Genomic DNA, 19,302 nt, shown 5'->3' with positions numbered 1-19,302 from the left:
ATATGCTCCACCGGCTGAGCCAGGCAGGCGCCCCCAGAAATACAGTCTAATGTCAGGTAGTGGTAAATCCTGGGGGGCAGGAAGGTGGGAAAACACGGGGCAAGGGGATAGAGAAGGGGAGATCGTGCTGGAGAGTCCGACGTCCTGGAAGGATTTTATAAGTCCTTGTTAAAGGCTTAATGACAGAAAGTGGACGGTTGACTTAGTATGTCGTTAGGTCTCCAGATGATCTAGTTATCTTCCAAAGACTCCACGAAGTGGTTTTCTCCCGTCATGCAGCGGAGGAAACTGAGGTAGCAGGGGTACCTTAATGACTCACGAATATAGTGATGGAAACCCAACCAAGGGCGGAGAGGGAACCCCTAGATGGGGGGGGGGGGGTAAACCCTCTCAGAGGCCCGGAAACGGTCATATACCGGGAGGGCAAGAGGAGGCGGGCGGGGGGGGGGGGGGGAAGCAGAGCAGCGCGGATTAACCTATGACGTCATTGGGACGTTAACTAGCGTAACATCACCTGGACGTAGCCCCATTTCCCTTCCTGGACAGTCCTCTCGGTAATCCCGGACCGTCTGAATCAAGCCTGTCATTGGTTACTCGCTCCATCAATCTGTTTCATTCTTACAGTCTTCCGCCCCGCCTTCCAGAGACTACATCTGATAGGCTGATGCGGCCGTCACTTCAGAAAGGTCCGCATTCCTTCCGCCTTTCTCCAGGAGACCGAAGGCGAGAAGGGTGGATTCCAGACGGCGCCCACCCCTGAAGCTTTGCTTCCGCCTGTGATTGGCTTCCCTGGGTGCCGGTCGACACGCTACCCGCCTCTGATTGGTCATCCACCCGCCGCTCTGCGCGGCGCCGGCTCCGCCCCCGTCGGGTGTTTGTGGTGGGGCTGCGGAGTCGCCGATCCCGCCGGAAGCGCCAGGACAATGGGGACCCGGGACGACGAGTACGACTACTTATTCAAAGGTGCGGTCTGTGGGACAGAGACGGGCGAGGGGACGGTAGCGAGGATGCGGGCAGGCGGGTTGAGGCTACGCTCCAGGCCGTTAGGCCCAGGCCGGAGCCCGGGACTTGGGGCCCGGCGGGTTAGGCAGCCGGCAAGGCCGGGGTAGTTTGGACTCGGTCGGCTTTGGGCTGGAGTGTGCGGCCGTGCGGAGCGGGTGGCCCACAGAGGCCCGGGGGCTCTGGATGCGCCGAGGCGGGGCCGGGGCCGGGAGTGGGTGGGGCCCCAAGCGGTGGGAGAGGCCGTTAGGGGCGGGGCTTCTGGGGGCGGGGTCTCCCCAGCATTTGGCGGGCCGGGCTGGGTGGAAAGCTCCCTTCGCGATGGGGGCGGGGCCGTCAGAGGCGGGGCTAGGGTGCGGTGGGCGTGCCCAAGAAGTGGGCTGGGACGGGGCAGGTGGGGGTGGTGCTCTCACGGAGTGGGAGGAGCCGGTCCTGATTGGCGGCAACGTATCTGGGGGCGGGGCCCGGGAAGGGCGAGGACGCGAGGGGACATGCGTGGTGGGGGACCCTGGATTGGGGTGCCGACCCAGAATTGCGTGGAAAGGGCGCCTGGCGGGGGGACCGTGTGTGGCGGACCGAAGGCTTGGTGGTTAACAGTAACAATATCTTTGAGCTCTTAGAACCCTTAATAGAGCTACTCAAGTGCCTGCCCTTCTCTGAGCACTTCACGGATTCACTGAAATGCTCACCCCAGTCCTGCGAGGTCGTCGGTAGTATCCAGCCTCTAGGGACCTGGAAACTGAGATCCCAGAGAGACAGAGCAGGTTTGCAAAGTGTTGGAGCAGGATTTGAACCCAGGGCTGTCAGCTGAGGGCTGTACCACCCAAGGAGTGTATGTGGGACTAAGCCTGTCAGACCACCTCCCCCAGCACATGCGCACTGATGGACTGGCCTTCGGCCAACCTGCTGGAGGATCGCCCCTGCCCCGGGGACAGAGGACTCTAGGAGCCTGCAGTACGGCCTTGGCAGGTGAGGCAGCCACTGCTCACCCAGCTCCCTTGCCTGGCCGCTCAAGCTGGGGAGAGTCCCTCCACGTTGCTGGGGTTGTGGAGTGACTTAAGTCACTGGCTTTAGGGGCGCTTGGTTGGCTCAGTCGGTAGAGTATGCAGCTCTAGGTCTCCAGGTTGTAAGTTCCAGCCCCACTTTGGGTGTGGAGATCAATTAAAAATAAAGTCTTTAAAAAAAAAGAAAAAAAGAGTCACAGACTTCACAGTGCCTTCTGTGCCAGCCTGGCCTTTGGCCAGGCCACGGGCCGTCTGTTGGGGCTCCCTGGCTGACAATGGTTGCCCTTGATAGCTACCTCTGGGTCCGCATGAGGTACCTTGTCCTTCTGCCTGCCGTGTGAGGGTCTGCCTCCCACACCAGCGGCTGGCCGCATCCCCCTCGCCAGGGAAGCCTAGCTGTCGCTGGGAGCGTGGTCCGTGTCCGACACTGACCACTGTGTCCGTGGTATCATCCCACATTGTGAGGCTGGAAGCCTGGGGACCTTGGGGACATGGAGAGTAGGGTAGAGTGCTCCCTACCTGGGATATCCACATGGTAAAAGGCTTCTGGGCTGGGGGAGTGCCTGCACAGAGGCTCAGGGTTGTCACATGGCGCCGTAGGCCTGGGGAGCTGCGTGCAGGCTCCTAAGTCACTAGCAGGTGAAGCTGTGTGGTCAGCGGTTATCCCCGGTGCTGTCTGCGCCCTGAGGTCTCACGTTAAAGGCAGGGGAAGCTCTTCCGTGAGTCCCCCAAACAGACTGGCCACAGGTGGACAGGCCTCCCATCCTGCAGCTGGAGCCCTGAGGCCACTACTCCCCAGGTGCCCATTGGACACCCACCTGGATTTGGACTGCCAGGGCAGGGGACCTTAACCCCAATCATCACCTCCAGGTTTCTGGGGCCATTGCCCACTTGTTATTTTCAGCCGCTTGCTGTTATAAATAACCCAGCTCAAGTATTTGCACTAGTCATCCTTTGCCCTTTGGGTTATTTCCTTGAAGTACGTTCCCAGAAGTCCAGTTACTGGGTCAGGGGCAATGGAGCGGCTGTGCGCTTCCTGGGATTCATCCCCGAGTCCGCTTACTGGAAGCCCAGATCTGGGTTCACAGGGTGGCCACTGGTACAGGGTGGGGGTGCAGGTGGGGGCCGCCTGCCCTGCTGCCCTTCCCCACTAGCCTCCTTTTCTGAGTCAGCAGGTGCCCTGCTCACACAGGGTTAGAAGTGAAAGTCAAACCCACAAGGTCAGTATTTCCCAAATTGCCAGCATCTGAGACCTCACGGTCACTCGTGTGTCTTGTTGAAGGTCTCCCAATTACCTCTGCATGTTTCTCTTGAAATCCACTCCATTTTTCACTCAAATGGGAAAAGGAAACTGTATGGGTCTGGCACATAAAGAAGGAACGAGAGAAGCCAGCAGGTAGGCAAGTCACCACTGTCACACCGCTTGCCGTGGGAAGACAGCATTAGAAGCCTGAGTATACTGTCCCCGGGACCCTCATGAGACCCCGTGGCCTGCAGAGGATCAGGTATGGGCATTAGAGAGGTGTCCCAAGTAGAGACCACACCAGAAGGGTTGACAGGGGCCAACTTCCTTACCTTGAGGCTCCACAGCCCCGTCGCCTGGTCCGAGGGGCCCTTCAGGAGGAGAGGGCCAGCGATCGTCCTGCCCCTGACCCTGTGCTCAGCCTCCCCTAGGCTTTAGTAACTTCTGTCCCTTCCCCTGGCACAGAGGGGCCACACTTCCCACTTGGGACACTGACTGCCCCCTGCTTCACCCTCTGGCCACCGCCGTGGTAATTTTGGCAGCCACATCACACGTTGGCTCCGCTGACCTCCCAAGACCAAGGCCAGCAGATCCCCCAGGGTGTTTTCCTCACTGAGCATCTCCCCCCTCCCAAGTAAGGTTGTTTTTTTGTACCTAATTTTAGATTTTGATGTTCAGCCTGCTAAACATTTTATCCTGTCAGCCATGGGCCATTTTCCCAGCCTACAGATCAGCCCCTTGGGGCAACCCTGACCTCTTTTGGCTTGGACCCGACTGTGGGATCCACAGCGGGAGCAGCTATGTCCCCAAGGGCCACCAGGGACTTCTGAGAGGCCCCTGGCCACTCACCTGGCCTCTGAGGATGTGGGTTGAAGTGGGAAGCTGCTGGGGTAGCCCAGGACCACGTCCCCTGGGGTCTGTCCACCCCTGTGCCATCGATGAGTCCTTTTAGGAAAGGGGGCGAGGGAAGAGTAGCAGCCAGGAAACAGGCCAGCCCTGTGCTCACCCTCCTCTGCTGAGTGCTCCTGAGGCAGCCTTCGTGCTCTCCAGCCTGGGCAGGGCCCCCCCCCCCCCCCCAGACCCACCGGTAAGGACCAAAGCATGCCATCTTCCCCCATTGGCCCACGGTGGCCTTGCCTGTGCCCTGGCTTTGGGCCCCGATCTGTCCTCTGCTCTGATTCCCCAGAATATAACTGTGGTGGGACTGCCCCCAAGGGCCAGTCTCTGGGCCCTGGGATGGTCAGGGCTGGCTTCCTGGGGGAGAAGCAGGGGCCTGCTATGCCTGGGTAGGGGTGCCCGCCCCCTCCCACCCAAATGGCCACAGTCCACCTGAGTGTCAGCGGGCAGGCCCCAGGGGTGCCACACTGTCATGGGGCAGGTCGGAGGACCCAGGGCTTCAAGAGGTGCCGCTCTTTGTTTGTGCCAACTGCGCTCGCCTGCTCCGCCAGCCAAGTGGCATGTTGGGGTGGGGGGGTGCTATTTCCCGGCCAGTGATGCCACCGACTTCTGTGGAAATTCTAGGGGCTGTGTCCTCAAGGGCCCTTTATTTCCCCAAGACAGCAGATCGCTTGTGCCCAGGACAATGCTGTTCTCATTCCTACCCTGCACATGGGGCCAGCTTGGCTGCTGCCGCCCTGGGCACCTCTCTCCACGGGCCAGTCCGAGCAGCCGGGCCTTCCTGCCGCTCAGCTGGGCAGGGGCTGGGGGCTCTCCTCCTGCTCTGGCGTCCACTTTCTCACTTGGTGATCCTGGGCCGGGAACTTGGTCACTGTGGGTTGAGTGTCCCCCGGCTGTATAAGGGAAAGGATAATTGGAACATTTGCCCCTGGGCTGGGCCTGAGAACACAGTCACAAAGACTTTAGGGCTGGGCCTGGCCCTGAAGTGCCGAGGAGATTGGTGGCTCGGCCAGAGCGGAGATGATGGGGCCCAGGCTGGAAGGGAGCGAGGGCGTAGGGATGGCACAAGGCCTTCTCTCCTGTTCCGTTTCCAAGGGCGTAAGAATTGTGAGCCAGCCTCTCCGGCCTTGGCCAGGTCTGCGAGGCCACCTGGGAAGGAGGTGAGAGGTTGTGGGTGTAGGTGGTGAGCCCCACAGTATGGTCTAGAGCCACAGGCCCATGTCCGTCTGCACCTCTTTCCTCCTTTCTCTGAGGTCAGCTCCCAGGCTTCTGTCGGGCATGAGACAACACTGGCCTCGTTATCAACCACGTCATGGAGGCCAGGCCACGAGGGGTTAGCGGGGAGAGGAGAGGCCTGGCTTGAGGGGTTCTGAAGGATGAGCAGGAGTTTACCAGCTACGCCGAGGGTCAGGATGCCCCGGACAGTGCGAGAGGAGGAGGCTGGACCCAGAGCCCTGAGCTCGGCCCCAGACGCAGGAGATGTGGGTTCAAATGCTGACAGACCACTTTTCCAGCCCAGTGGCCCTGGGCAAGTCCCTGTCTGGTGAGCAGGGTTGGGAGGTAGAGTGGGGCCTACAAATAGGCCCGGCATTGTCCTGCTGCCTGACTTGTAGGGTTACAAGAGACTCGTGGGAGTTGGTGCACATCAGGGGCTTTCACTAGACAGACTCATTAAGCATTCTGCTCCTTCTTAGTATTCTTGGCTCTAGAGCAGCCCACCCAGAGAGGCTGTCTTGCCTGCCCCCTGCCTCCCCTATGGCCTGAGGATGGTAACCTGGGCATCTTCCAGGTGTGGAAGGAGGTGGGGCTGGGAGACTACACAAGCCACTTTGGGTTTGTTTGTCCAGCAGACAGCGATCGGGTGCTTTCTGGGTGCTGGGCACTGCACCAGGTCCTGGGGGCACAGCAGGGACTCGGGCTGCCTGAGATGCCCACCCCTGTGGCCGAATAGGCTGGGGAGAGCGTGAGAGGGTTGGGGGAGGGGGGAGCTGTGGAGGAAAGGCAGGTGGGGAGGGGTGAGGGCTTTTAAGAGGATGACAGTGAGGGTCTGCCTCCTCCACCCACTGGGTGCCATTGTGGGACCCCACCGAGGAGAAGGGGGCAGATACCAGGCACGTACCTGGGGGAAGAACGGTATAGGCGAGCGCAGGGCGCCTCTGTGTATCTCGGAGGCCCAGCAAGGAGGCCCCTGTGGCTGCAGAAGAATGGGCGAAGGGGAGAGAGGGAGGAGGGGACGGCGGGGTGGGCGAGGGGCAGTAGTGCAAGGCCTTTTGGACTTCAGGGAGGATTTGGACTTTTACCTCTGGGAGGTGGGAGCCCCAAGGGCTGTGGGCACCTGCGCCCTCTGGCGGCCTCCAGGAAAACAGCTTGGTGGTTGCTGTGAGAGTCACCGCAAGGACGCGGGGGCGCGCGCGGCTGGGGCGGGCTGGGGCAGGCGCAGGAAGATGGTCAGAAGCTGTGGGAATTTGGCCATGCACACACACAACTTTCCATCGAGGAAGGACTTGGGTGTGGGTGACCAAGCCTACAACCCCCATGGCTTTCCACTGGACAGACGCACCTTTGGGTGTCAGAGGCCAAGGTCCACACGTGGAGGGGATCCATGTGGTTTCCACCTGGAGTGTCTGGTCAGACGGCCCTGTGTTGTTTCTTATACACGGCACACATACCCACGCATGCATGTGCAGCTCACACTGTGCATACACAGACGTGAGACTCCAGCGTGCCCTGGGTCTAAGGACAGCCTCTTGGGCTCACACCCCTCCTGGACCATCTCATGTGACCCTACCACAGAGCCTGGGGCGCCTTGGCCCCTAGAGGTGTTGCTTCTCTGGCTGGGGTAGGAAACTTAATGAAGAGAGGGATACGGGGATAGATGGGAGGGGCCTGCTCCACCCTGCCCAGGAGGATTCGGCGTGGGGGTGAGGCTTCTCATTTCCTGTGGCTTAGAACTCCAGTGGCAGACCCTTGTAGGTAAGAACCTAGCAATAACCCCCATCCCCACCCCCCCGCCGCCTGCCTTAGCATGCTAGATGCTAGTGGAGTTCTGCTTCTGCCTTTTCTCCTCAAGTCCCCCTCTTGCAGAAAAGGCAGCCCAGAGAGGTTAAGTGACTCACCCAAGGTTGCCCAGCCCTGGAGACTTCTTGGCCACCAGGCTGCAGGGGAGGTTCAGGGGTTAACGGATCTCCACTCTGCACCCTCTGGGATATCTGGGTCCGTACGCCCTTGGGGCAGCCCTGCTCTGAAGGACCTGAGACAGCAGAGGTGTTGCTCTGTCCACGGTGGCTGTTTCTGGAAGTCCAAAGCCTCTGTTTGCTTCTGCATCACAGGAAATACGGTGCCTTGGGCTCCAGGACGGCTCCAACTGCTCTGATGTTGGCTTTCCCAGTTTGTGCAGCGCCCAGGGGGTCACTGACGGTCGTGCAGGTGGATGTGGGTGGTGTATGGGTCTTGGCTCAGGGTAGCTGGCCTGCAGATTCTCACCTCTCTCCTTCCTGCCCCCAAAGTGGTGCTCATTGGGGACTCGGGCGTGGGGAAGAGCAACCTGCTATCACGCTTCACCCGCAACGAGTTCAACCTGGAGAGCAAGAGCACCATTGGCGTGGAGTTTGCCACCCGCAGCATCCAGGTGGACGGCAAGACCATCAAAGCGCAGATCTGGGACACCGCTGGCCAGGAGCGCTACCGGGCCATCACCTCCGCGTGAGTGACAGGGCTGGGGCGGCGTAGGAAGCCATGGGTGTGGGGCCGGTGGGCCCTGCGGGATGGGTAGGAGTTCGGCAGAAGAAAGGGAGAGCACACCTCTGAGAGTTGGGGGGGGGGGCAGGGGGAGGTACAAGACCTCCGGGAGCTATGCGACTGTCGGGAAGACCAGTGTCCAGTCCTGGCCACACTGTGACCCTAGGGTAGGCATGTCCTGTGGTCCCTCTGAGCTCTGGAATCCCTTGAGGCACTGTGGTTTCACCGGATGCTGGCTGTACCCTCTGCCCGCCCCCCAGCCCTGCCTGCTCGCCTGCTCGCCTGCCCTGCCTGTCTGCCCCCACCTTCCCTCTGTGCTTCAGCTCAGACACTGTCCCGCCCTCATCCCGTCCGCCCGCAGAGGCCTGGCACCCCTTGCCTCCCTGCGGTCCCTGCTACCAGGACCCACTGGGGCTGCCTCTTCCTAGACACCCCCCCAGCATCCTGCCATTTCCTGTTGGTCACGTGTGCCCTTGGGACGCCACTGAGGCCTGGTCACCTTCTCAAGTCCCTAATCCCGTGGAATGGCTGGGTGTCCATCAGTCTCCTTGGTGGTCCAACCGGCCAAGTCCCATTGGGCCACTGTGCCTCGGGCGGGCTCTGTGCCTCCCTGCCCCAGGTATGGGGGCCAAGGGGCTGCTGCACACAGAGCCTGGGAGGCCCCTGGCTCACATGCTGTCCCCCGCAGGTACTACCGCGGCGCAGTGGGTGCGCTGCTCGTGTACGACATCGCCAAGCACCTGACCTACGAGAACGTGGAGCGCTGGCTGAAGGAGCTGCGGGACCACGCTGACAGCAACATCGTCATCATGCTCGTGGGCAACAAGAGTGACCTTCGCCACCTGCGGGCTGTGCCCACTGACGAGGCTCGTGCCTTTGCAGGTGAGGCGCGGAGGGGCCGGAACAGGTGTGGCTGGGGTACAGCATGGGTGTCACTGGGGGACGCCTGCCCGGGGCCTCCCCCGGGGGCCACATTCCTAAAAGTGGGACTGTGACTGAGGCATCAGAGAAGCATCTGGAAGGCAGGCAGCTCACCTCTGCCCCAGTCCGCTGCCATCTTCACTGTGTCCCGGGCCTCAGCCAGCATCCCCTTCCTGAGGGTTGGGCGTCTCAGTCCTATCTCTTTGGCCCCCACCATTCAGTTCTTGGGCCAGGCAAGCCCCACCGCCAACCTGGGAAATATTCTTTTTGTTCCAGAAAAGAACAACTTGTCTTTCATTGAGACCTCAGCATTGGATTCCACCAACGTCGAGGAAGCTTTCAAGAACATCCTCACAGGTGGTCACAGAGTTAGGCTGGCATCACAGTTACCCCAGCATGCTCCCTGTGTGTGGGCCTGGGGAGGATACCCCCGCCCGGTTGCCTGCTCCAGAGCATAGCCCCTGCCTGAAGCTTTAGTCTCGAAAGCCACAGTCCGGTCTGGACAGACCGGACAGACATGGCACGCTTCATGGGATCAGGGCAGATCCTGAGGACATAGAGACACCCTCCACCTGGCTGCCGTGGGGCCCTCTGCTGTGGCCCCACTGGAGAACAGCCCGCTGGGTCAGCCACAGAGGCACGGGGCCCCTGGGCGTTTATTCTGAGGAGGAGGGGCCTCTGATCTTACAGGAGAACAGGCCAGGCTTGAAGGGGGGCGGGCAGGGCGGGACTTCCCTGACCAGACACGGGACCTGCCCTTGCTGGGCACCCAGCCAGCATCGGGTGTCCCGGTGGGAGCCCCCAGGGGCCCAGCCTCTGCCACCATTTACCCCCACCCCAATGTGATGGGGGTGCCCCACAGGGTAAAGGGGGGGTCCTTTGAGAGGAGGTTTTGGGCTCCGCCCAGGGGACTGTGCTCCCTGGAGGCCAGATGGGTCACCCCACATTCCCCCACCTGCAGAGATCTACCGCATCGTGTCTCAGAAGCAGATCGCGGACCGCGCAGCCCACGACGAGTCCCCCGGCAACAACGTGGTGGACATCAGCGTGCCGCCCACCACTGACGGACAGAAACCCAGCAAGCTGCAGTGTTGCCAGAACCTGTGAGCGCCCTGCGCCCCGCGCAAGCACAGGCGTCCTCATCCTCTGCCCGCCCCGCCCCGCGCTGCGCTCCCCGGCCCCGCCCTCTCCGTCCCTCCGTGACCGTGACCGTGACCGGCTCCTGCCCTCACATCCAGCTCCGCATGGCTGGCGGGGGCCCAGGAAGAACAGGAGTTGAGTGGCACCTGCTCTCCCGCTCGAGGAAAGCCAGACGCCCGGGTTGCCACGCCTGCTTTTCTGGGGTCCCGGTGTGCATCTCGGCGGGCCAGGGAGGGTGGCAGCCTAGAAGGGCCGGTCAGAGGCACGGAGGAGGGGCGCGCCAAGCGGGCTTCTCCAGCTTTCCATGGCAGACTCCAGGGAGCGATTGCCTCCCTCCCTCTGTGGCCAGTTGGCCCCACCGGTCCCCCGATCCCCATCCAGAACCCCCTTCCGAGCTGATGCTCGAAGAGCAAGGCGCCAGGGGGCCGGGACAGGCGGACACTCTTGGCTCCCGGCCCCCCTGCTCCCCCACGCACAGCCAGCACCGGCACACGCCTTCGACCTCTCCCGTGCGTGCGCGACTCCAGCTCCTGCCTGTAGATTTATGCTGGGGGAAGACCCCTCTCCCCCCTCCCTCCTTTTTTGCACGCAGCGCGCTCTCCAGCCCCTCCCTGTGCCCCTCTCTGTCTTGTCTCCCGTCTGGTCAGGAACCCGTTTGCAAGTGAAGCAATATCTCCGTGTTTTGTATATACAACCGCTCTTGTAGCCTTTGGTTTTTTTGTTATTGTAGAGAAACACAGATTCTTTATACACTTTGTAAGATTGACGCCAAACCCCAGCTCTCCATCTCTTCTTCTCCCTGTAGCCCCCTGCACTGTTGCCCTGATGCCTCATTTCTCCCGCCCCTTACTAAAATGTATAATCCGACTTCCTGTACAGAAACCTCCCGCTGCACCTTTGTCTTCATTCTCTCCGCCAGGCGGCCACGCCTGGGCCCCCTGCTCCCCGAGGCACACGTCCTGCTGCGGGCTGCCTCCACCTGGCTCAGCCCCACAGGGAGCTAGAAGACCAGGTCCAAGCACCACCTGGGACAGTGCGGAGGCCCACGAGCTGGGCGCAGGGCCCTTGGCCTGCGGGGGAGGGGTGGGTACCCTCTCCTAGCTGACCCTGTGGCTGGGGGATGTATTCAACTTCTTCTCGGAGATGAGGGTGCCCCTTGGCAGGGGCTGAGCTGTACCTACTGCTCCCTGTTCCCAGCCCTGGGATTGGACTGTCCCCGCTTCCATCTGCTGCCCGTGGCTGCTACCTCCTCTGGGGTCCTGCCAAGGACAGGCAAAAGGGGCTCATCCAGGGGACGTTGGTCATGCCGCTGCCACCCCAGCTCGCCTGATCCCAGGCTGACCTTTAAGGAGGCCCAAAGGGAGGATGCTGGTGATGGAGGGGAGGCAGGTGGCCTGGAGTTTCGCTGCCTCTGCCCAGGATCCAGCTTCTCCCCTGGTCCATGTGGGCAGAGATGGCCTGAGGGCCATTTGTCACTATGGAGGAAGTGTCGCTATCTCCCCCCACCCTGATCCCTGCCCTGACCATGTGACCCAATGTGTCCTCTCCAGAGGACACTCACCAGAGTGCCTGCCCCTGTTCTAGAAGCTCTACCCTCTGGCTGAAGCCACTTATACCCTTGACCCCTAGAAGAACCGGCAGAGACCAGGGTCTACTCCCTCCCAATGTCAGGCTTTGGCTGTCCTGCCTGGCTAGCTGGGCAAACCCAGGCAGTGTTCCAGAGGAGCCCTGAGACACAGGGGGCTGTTCGGTAGGGAAGCTGGAGTGACCCAAGGTGTGTGCTCCAGGCCAGGGGACATCCTGAGCCAAGGCCAGCAACAGGACAGCGCGGGATCTAGTAGGCCACACACACTCCAGTGGCCATTCACTCAGATCCTGGGGGCGCTGAATCTGGATTCGGGCAGGGTGCGCATGGGAGGGCAGAGAGAGGGCAGAGGCTTCAGGGAGTCCCGGTGAAGTAATGAGGCACCCTGGAAGGTTTCAGGCAGTCCAGAGATTAGATCTTTCCTGCACCTCCGTGGACTGGCCAGGCCCGAGGCACATACAAGGGAACAAGACTGACAGCAGCACTGTCCCCCTGAGGGTCACAGTCCAGCCATGTCGTTTCAGTTACTCTGATTTCCGTGATGTAGGAAGCCCAGCATGTCCCTCAGTGCCAGGCCCTGTTCGTTAGTCTTTCCGTAATGGCAAAATAGACAACATCATATTGGCCATCTTGACCATTTTTCAGCGTACAGCTCAGAGTACATTGTTTTGAGCAACGGCCCCCACCATCCGTCTCCAGAACTCTTTGTCTTGGAAAACTGAGACTCTGGCCCTGTGAAATACCATCTCCCCACACCACCGCCCCTGCCCCATCCCTGGCACCCACCGTCTACTTCCTGTCTGTGAATCTGACTCCTTGAGTGGACCTCCTGTAAGTGGAATCATACACCATGGTTCTTTCGTGACCGGCTTATTTCACTTAGTACAATGTCTTCAGGGTTCTTTGGTGTTGCAGTGGATGTTAGGCTTTCCCTTCTAATCAAAGGCTGAACGATCATGCCTTGTACGGACGTCCCACTTCCCATTTATCCATTCATCCATCAGCGGATATTTGGGTTGCTTCCACTTGCTGGGGGTCGTGCACCATGCTGTGATGAACGCGGGTGTACAATAGGTGCTCAGGTCCCTGGTTTCCATTCTTTTGGGTAGATAGTCAAAAATGAGATCGCTGGGTCACTGGGTAACTCTGGGTTTAATTTTTCCATAAACTGTGTTAACCTAAATAAATTATGTCATTTAAAAGTGGAGAGGGGCACCTGGGTGGCTCAGACGGTTAAGCATCCTTCTTCAGCTCGGGTCATGATCCCAGGATTGTGGGAACCAGTCCCACATCAGACTCCTCGCTCAGTGGGGAGTCTGCTGCTGCTGCTTCTGCCTGCGGCTCCCCTGGCTTGTGCTCTCGTTCTCTCACAAATAAATAAAATCTTAAAAAACAAAAAAACAAAAAAAACAAAAAAAAGTGGAGCGAAAGGGGCGCCTGAGTGGCTCAGTCAGTTAAGTGTCTGCCTTCAGCTCAGGTCATGTTCCCAGGGTCCCATGTCGAGCTCCCTGCTCAGTGGGGAGTCTGCTTCTCCCTCTCCCTCTGCCCTTCCCCGCTGTATGATCATTCTCTCTCTCTCTGCTTGCTCACTATCAAATAAATAAAATCTTAAAAAAAAAATAAAAGGCAGAATAGTCTTAATGATAAGCCCACTACCCAGCTTCAACCAATCTGGCTTGACCCCATTCTCTTCCTGTGTGCAAATCCCAGACATGATCCCCATCTAAATATTTCTTTTTTTAAAAGATTTTATTTATTGGGGTGCCTGGGTGGCTCAGTGGGTTAGGCCTCTGCCTTTGGCTCGGGTCATGCTCTCAGGGTCCTGGGATCCAGTCCTGCATCCGGCTCTCTGCACGGCAGGGAGCCTGCTTCCCCCTCTCTCTGCCTGCCTCTCTGCCTACTTGTGACCTCTGTCTGTCAAATCAATAAAATCTTTTTAAAGAAAGATTTTATTTATTGATTTGACAGAGAAAGAACACAAGCAGAGGGAGCAGCAGGCAGAGGGAAAGGGAGAAGCAGGCTTCCTGCTGAGAAAGGAGCCCGATATGGGGCTTGATCCCAGGACCCCTGGATCATGACCCGAACCACGCAGGCACACCATTCATTTTAAAATGCACATCCAGTGGTTTTTAGTACCTGCACAAAGTTGTGCAAACACTACACTTTAATTCAGAATTTTTTTTTCACCGCTCCAAAAAGAAACCTCATATCCATTTAGCATTTCCTCCCTATTTCCCTTTCCCTAGTCCCGGCAACCACCAATCTGCTTTTGGTCTCTATGGACCTATGGTGTTATTTCCCTTGGGCCTTTGTCCCCTGCATTTCCTGTAAATGAACAGCTGGATCTAGAGTTTGATCAGATTTAGGGCTGAGCCCTCTGTAGGAGTTGTGTGCACACATCAGGAGACAGACGATGCCAGCGGGTCTCTTATCTGTGTTGTTTGTAGCGGCTGCAAAGCATTACCTAGATTCACAGTCCATTAGGGGTTACAAATCTGTTGTATTCAAAATCTAGCCTTCTGCGTTTATTTCTGGAATATATCTATAAAGAGAAGTGTCTCTTCATCTGTGTGATTAACCTGAGGTCCAGATAGATTGTAAAGGTCAGCATAAATACTTACGTTTGTCCCTTTCTTGTCAATTTCTGAATTTCATAAGTTTCAAGATTTTGAACTGGTTCCCATGAAGGCTTCAAAAGTGACTGGTTTTTTTTTTTGTTTGTTTTGTTTTGTTTTGTTTTTGAGTTAAAATGCATGGATTTACTCCTTCGTTGGGGACAAGCTTTCAAACAGTGTGCCGGATGGGAATGGAATTGGTTAGGAGGTATATGTTTGGGACTGGGTCTTGACTAGTGTGTATCTAGGAGTTAGCTTTCACATGGGGCAGGGGAGTGGAAAATGAGTAAATCTGGGACGCCTGGGTGGCTCAGTCATTGTCTCCCTTCAGGTGGGGTCATGATCCCAGCTCCAGGGATCAAGCCCCGCATCGGGCTCCTTGCTCAGTGGGAAGCCTGCTTCTCCCTCTCCCACTCCCTCTGCCTGTGTTCCCTCTCTCGATGTGTCTCTCTCTGTCAAATAAATAAAATCTTAAAAAAATTAGGGATATTGGTGTGCACTCATGGTTTTAAAGATGGGTGGATGGATGGATGGATGGGCAGATGGTATATAGGTAGATAAATGTCTATATATAGGTACATACGTACAAATGTATTGCAATGAGAAAAGTAAGAATTGATAATACAATAGCTGTGAGCACACCAGCACCCAGATCTTGATCTTTAATGGGGAACCAGGGCTTCCTGGAGAAATGGTTGCTTCCGGAGCTGGAACAGGCAAAAATACAAGAAAAAGCCACTTTGGAACACTTTGTTGAGCTAGTATATAAGGAAAAAAAATCAACATTTGGCAACCATTATCTGATTTAAAAAAAAAAAAAAAGGCGAGGTAACACGTCCATGCCACTCCCTTCTTCCTGCCTTGACTGAGGATGTGATGCCTGGAACCACGACAGCTGTCTCACTATCATGAGAAAAAGGTTAAGAGCCTCTCAGACCAGGGGTGCCTGGGTGGCTCAGTGGGTTAAGCTGCTGCCTTCAGCTCAGGTCATGATCTCAGGGTCCTGGGATCGAGTCATGCATCGGGCTCTCTGCTCAGCAGGGAGCCTGCTTCCCTCTCTCTCTCTCTGCCTGCCTCTCCATCTACTTGTGATTTCTCTCTGTCAAATAAATACATAAAATCTTAAAAAAAAAAAAAGAGCCTCTCAGACCAAAGCATTTGATCACTCATTTGACCAAACCAGTGCCAGCAGCCATTCTCCTCCAGAATTCTTGTAAGTAAAAATAAAACCCTCCTTGTCTGAAGTAACCACCACCACAACAAAATTAAAACATTAATTCATTCAAGTGTCATCAGCAGTTAATTAACCTACCAGGTGGGGCACCTGGGTAGGCTCCACTTTTGGCTCAGGTCATGATCCCAGGGTCTTGGGATCCCCCACATCCGGCTCTCTGCTCGGCAGGGAGCCTGCTTCCCCCTCTCTCTCTGCCTACTTGTGATCTCTCTCTCTCTCTGTATCAAATAAATAAATAAAATCTTTTTAAAAAAATAAATAAACCTACCAGGAGAAGATTTGTTGAGGAACCAGAGATATCTGATCAATTTCAAAGAATTTTCCCATAAAGCACTATTGACAAGTGCAACATACTATCTCAGGCTGGAGACCTGGCAGACACTTTTTAACCAGGCTGGCATACTCAGTAATTGAAGAAATCAACATTCTATGCTTCCTAACATATGCACTGGGAACACTATCGCTTCTGCAGTTCCTTTTCCAAATGCACAAATCCTAACAAAATATTAGACAAACATAAACTGAGGAACTTTCTACAAAATAACTAGCTCATACTCTTCAAAACTATCAAGGTCATGAAAGACAAAGATGGAAGAACTATTGCAGCATGAACGACACCGGGGGGTAGAAAGACACAAAGTGTGATCGGGAATGGATGCCGGAGCTTTAAAGGACTCTATTGGAAACTTTGAATGGGCTTTGGGAATTACGTGGTAATATGGGATCAATGTTAATTTTCTGGCTTTGAAGGTGGTCCTGTGATGATGTGGACAAGCGTGCTTACACTTGAGAAACCTACACTGAGAAACAAAGAAAAATAGACACTGAAGGGGTGCCTGGCTGGCTTAGTCAGCAGAGCATGCAACTCTGATCTCGGAGTCATGAGTTCAAGCCCCACATGGGGGGGGGGGTAGAGATTACTTAAAGAAATAAAATAAAGGGGCGCCTGGGTGGCTCAGTGGGTTAAGCCGCTGCCTTCGGCTCGGGTCATGATCTCAGGGTCCTGGGATCGAGTCCCGCATCGGGCTCTCTGCTCAGTGGGGAGCCTGCTTCCTCCTCTCCTCTCTCTGCCTGCCTCTCTGCCTACTTGTGATCTCTCTATGTCAAATAAATAAATAAAAAATCTTAAAAAAAAAGAAATAAAAGAAAATAAAATAATAAATAAACTTGAGACAATATTAAAAAAATATAAAGGGGGACTCTTGGATGGCTCAGTCAGTTAAGTGTCCACCTTCAGCTGAGGTCATGATCCCAGAGTCCTGGGTTGGAGCCCAGTGTCAGGCTCCCTGCTCAATGGGTAGTCTGCTTCTCCCTCTCCCTCTGCCTGCTTGTGCTCTCTCTCCTTCTCTGACAATTAAAATCTTTAAAAAAAATTAAATAAAAAAAGTAAAGGATTCGGGATGCCTGGCAGCTCATTCCATAGAGCCTGTGACTCCTGGTCTTAGGGTTGTGAGTTTGAACGCTACATTGGTGTGGAGCCTACTTAGAGATTTTTTTTTAAATTTTATTTTTACTAAAAATAAAGGATTCAGAAATGCTAACAATTGGGTAATTTGGGCAAAGAGCTCTGTGTATTACTTCTGCAACTTTTATGATGTAAATTTGACATTAAAAAAAAAAAAGTAAGCTCTAGGGGTGGCTCAGTGGGTTAAGCCTCTGCCTTCGGCTCAGGTCATGATCTCAGGGTCCTGGGATCAAGCCCCGCATCGGGCTCTCTGCTCAGCGAGGGGCCTGCTCCCCACCCCCCACCTGCCTTTCTGCCTACTTTTGATCTCTCTGTCAGATAAATAAAATCTTTAAAAAATAAATAAATAAAAAGTAACCTCTATGCCCAATGTGGGACTTGAACTCACAACCCAAGATCAAGAGTGACATGTTCTGGGGCGCCTGGGTGACTCAGTGGGTTAAGCCACTGCCTTCGGCTCAGGTCATGATCTCAGGGTCCTGGGATCAGCCCCGCATTGGGGGTCTCTGCTCAGCGGGGAGCCTGCTTCCCTCCCTCTCTCTGCCTGCCTCTCCATCTATTTGTGATTTCTGTCAAATAAATACATAAAAAATCTTTAAAAAATAAAAAGAGTGACATGTTCTACTCAGAGTCAGCTAGGTGCCCCAATGTTATTCTAATATTTTTTTTAAAGGATTTTATTTATTTGACAGAGAGAAAGACAGAGAGAGAGGGAATACAAGCATGGGGAGTGGGAGAGGGAGAAGCAGGCTCCCCACTGAGTGGGGGGTGGGCAACAGGGGGCTCAATCTCAGGACCCTGGGACCAGGACCAGAGCCAAAGGCAGATGCTTAATGACTGAGCCACCAAGGCACCCCAATGTCTTTGGATCTACTGTAGTCATTACTCTTACTGAAGGGCAAATTATTCCACTTGTGGCCAGTGAGAGCTTTTTTTAGTTGACTCCCATTACTAGGTAATAATGTCTTGGAGAACACCTGTGCTTTCTGGTGTATCATATTGTGCCAGGTTCATCTTGTACATTTCCTGCCCCAGACCCAGAACCAGATATTTCCCCAAAGTTCCCTGGTTCATTCAACTGGAAGTGATATTTAGAGACTATGATCTGGGCTTAAGGAGTGCTAATGGCAACAAAGTCAGTCTTTGTTTCAGATCTTTTCAGTGGACAGAGCTAGGAAATGTTTGCTTTTTTGCAAAGATAAAATATACTGTGACACTCCCGATTCAAGTTCAAGGTTACAGGGTTTTTGCTAACATAATTAACTGTATATCTGTATCTCCTTCACTCCCTCTTAAAATCCCAGTCTTTGACATCATAAGAACTTCTTTGCTTTTGCTTTATCCCATACTAAATATGCAACAGGCTCAGGATAACAATTGCAACATCACCATCAAAAATATAGTAGTGGTATGTAGGGTCAAATTGTTGTGTTTTGAAATCACTAGGCATTCATCTCTTTCTTGTTTCGTCACCAACTGGATACAGAAGTTCCTTTGTTTTATTTTCATTTTTAGGGCTATCTATACATTTTCAACTTTGTTTTATAATGATATACCATATTTTATGTGGTTGTAAAGCCAAATATATAAAACAAGGTACATTTTTACAAGTCTAACTTGTATCTCTGTCCCCTTCCTCTACTTCTGCTAACCTTTTAAGCAATGTTATGATTTATCTTTTCACTTTTGAAAAATAAAGCTAGTACAACACAACAGAATGTAACTGAGGTAACTGAATTGCTCTATATATTCCATAGAGGGCGGGCAGGAGGGGAGAGGAGTACTGAGGCAATTCTCCATCCTACCTTGGACTCTGCATGTACCTGAACTCTCTGCCTAGGATTCTTCTACCCTCTTTCTCTCTTAGTTCACCTCTATTCTGTGTCAGTTGTGAGTTCAATTGCTTCATCCTAAAGGAAGTATTTTTGGACTTTCCAAATTATTCCATGATATGTCCTCCCCACACTTAATACAATTTATCATTTTTGTCATTAATAATTAATTACACAATTGGTTAATTCCCTAGATTAAGGCAACAATATTTGTCCTACTCAACCCTGTGTCCCCAGAGCCTAGGACAGTGCCTGCCTCATAACAAGTCTCTCTCTCTCTCTCTTTTTTTTTAAGATTTTTTTTAAAGATTTTATTTATTTATTTGACAGAGAGAGATCACAAGCAGGCAGAGAGGCAGGCAGAGAGAGAGGAAGGGAAGCAGGCTCCCTGCCGAGCAGAGAGCCCTATACGGGACTCGATTCCAGGATCCTGAGATCATGACCTGAGCCGAAGGCAGAGGCTTTAACCCAGGCGCCCCCATAACAAGCCTCTTATTGATGTTTACTACACCGAGTGAATGAACTTACTGCATGAATGAATGAGCAAGTGAATGATGAGTGGCGTTAGCTTCAGGCTTTTCCACGCCCCCTAACCTCTCTAGACTATCGTTTTCCCCTCTGTAAAGTGT

At 54.8% G+C, this 19,302-nt stretch overlaps 1 protein-coding gene across 1 annotated transcript; it reads left to right on the top strand.

Moving 5' to 3' along the window:
* The first annotated feature begins 853 nt into the window (after positions 1-853).
* Positions 854-14,629, top strand: RAB11B (RAB11B, member RAS oncogene family). Its single transcript, XM_059388837.1, has 5 exons — positions 854-963; positions 7,650-7,845; positions 8,570-8,763; positions 9,079-9,159; positions 9,764-14,629. The coding sequence occupies exons 1-5, from the start codon at positions 924-926 to the stop codon at positions 9,907-9,909; spliced, it is 657 nt and encodes a 218-aa protein (XP_059244820.1). The 5' UTR covers positions 854-923; the 3' UTR covers positions 9,910-14,629.
* Positions 14,630-19,302: the final 4,673 nt, after the last annotated feature.

Source organism: Mustela nigripes, chromosome 2, assembly GCF_022355385.1.
Source record: "Mustela nigripes isolate SB6536 chromosome 2, MUSNIG.SB6536, whole genome shotgun sequence".
Classification (NCBI taxonomy): Eukaryota; Metazoa; Chordata; class Mammalia; order Carnivora; family Mustelidae; genus Mustela; species Mustela nigripes.
This window is presented reverse-complemented; position numbering and strand designations above follow the sequence as displayed.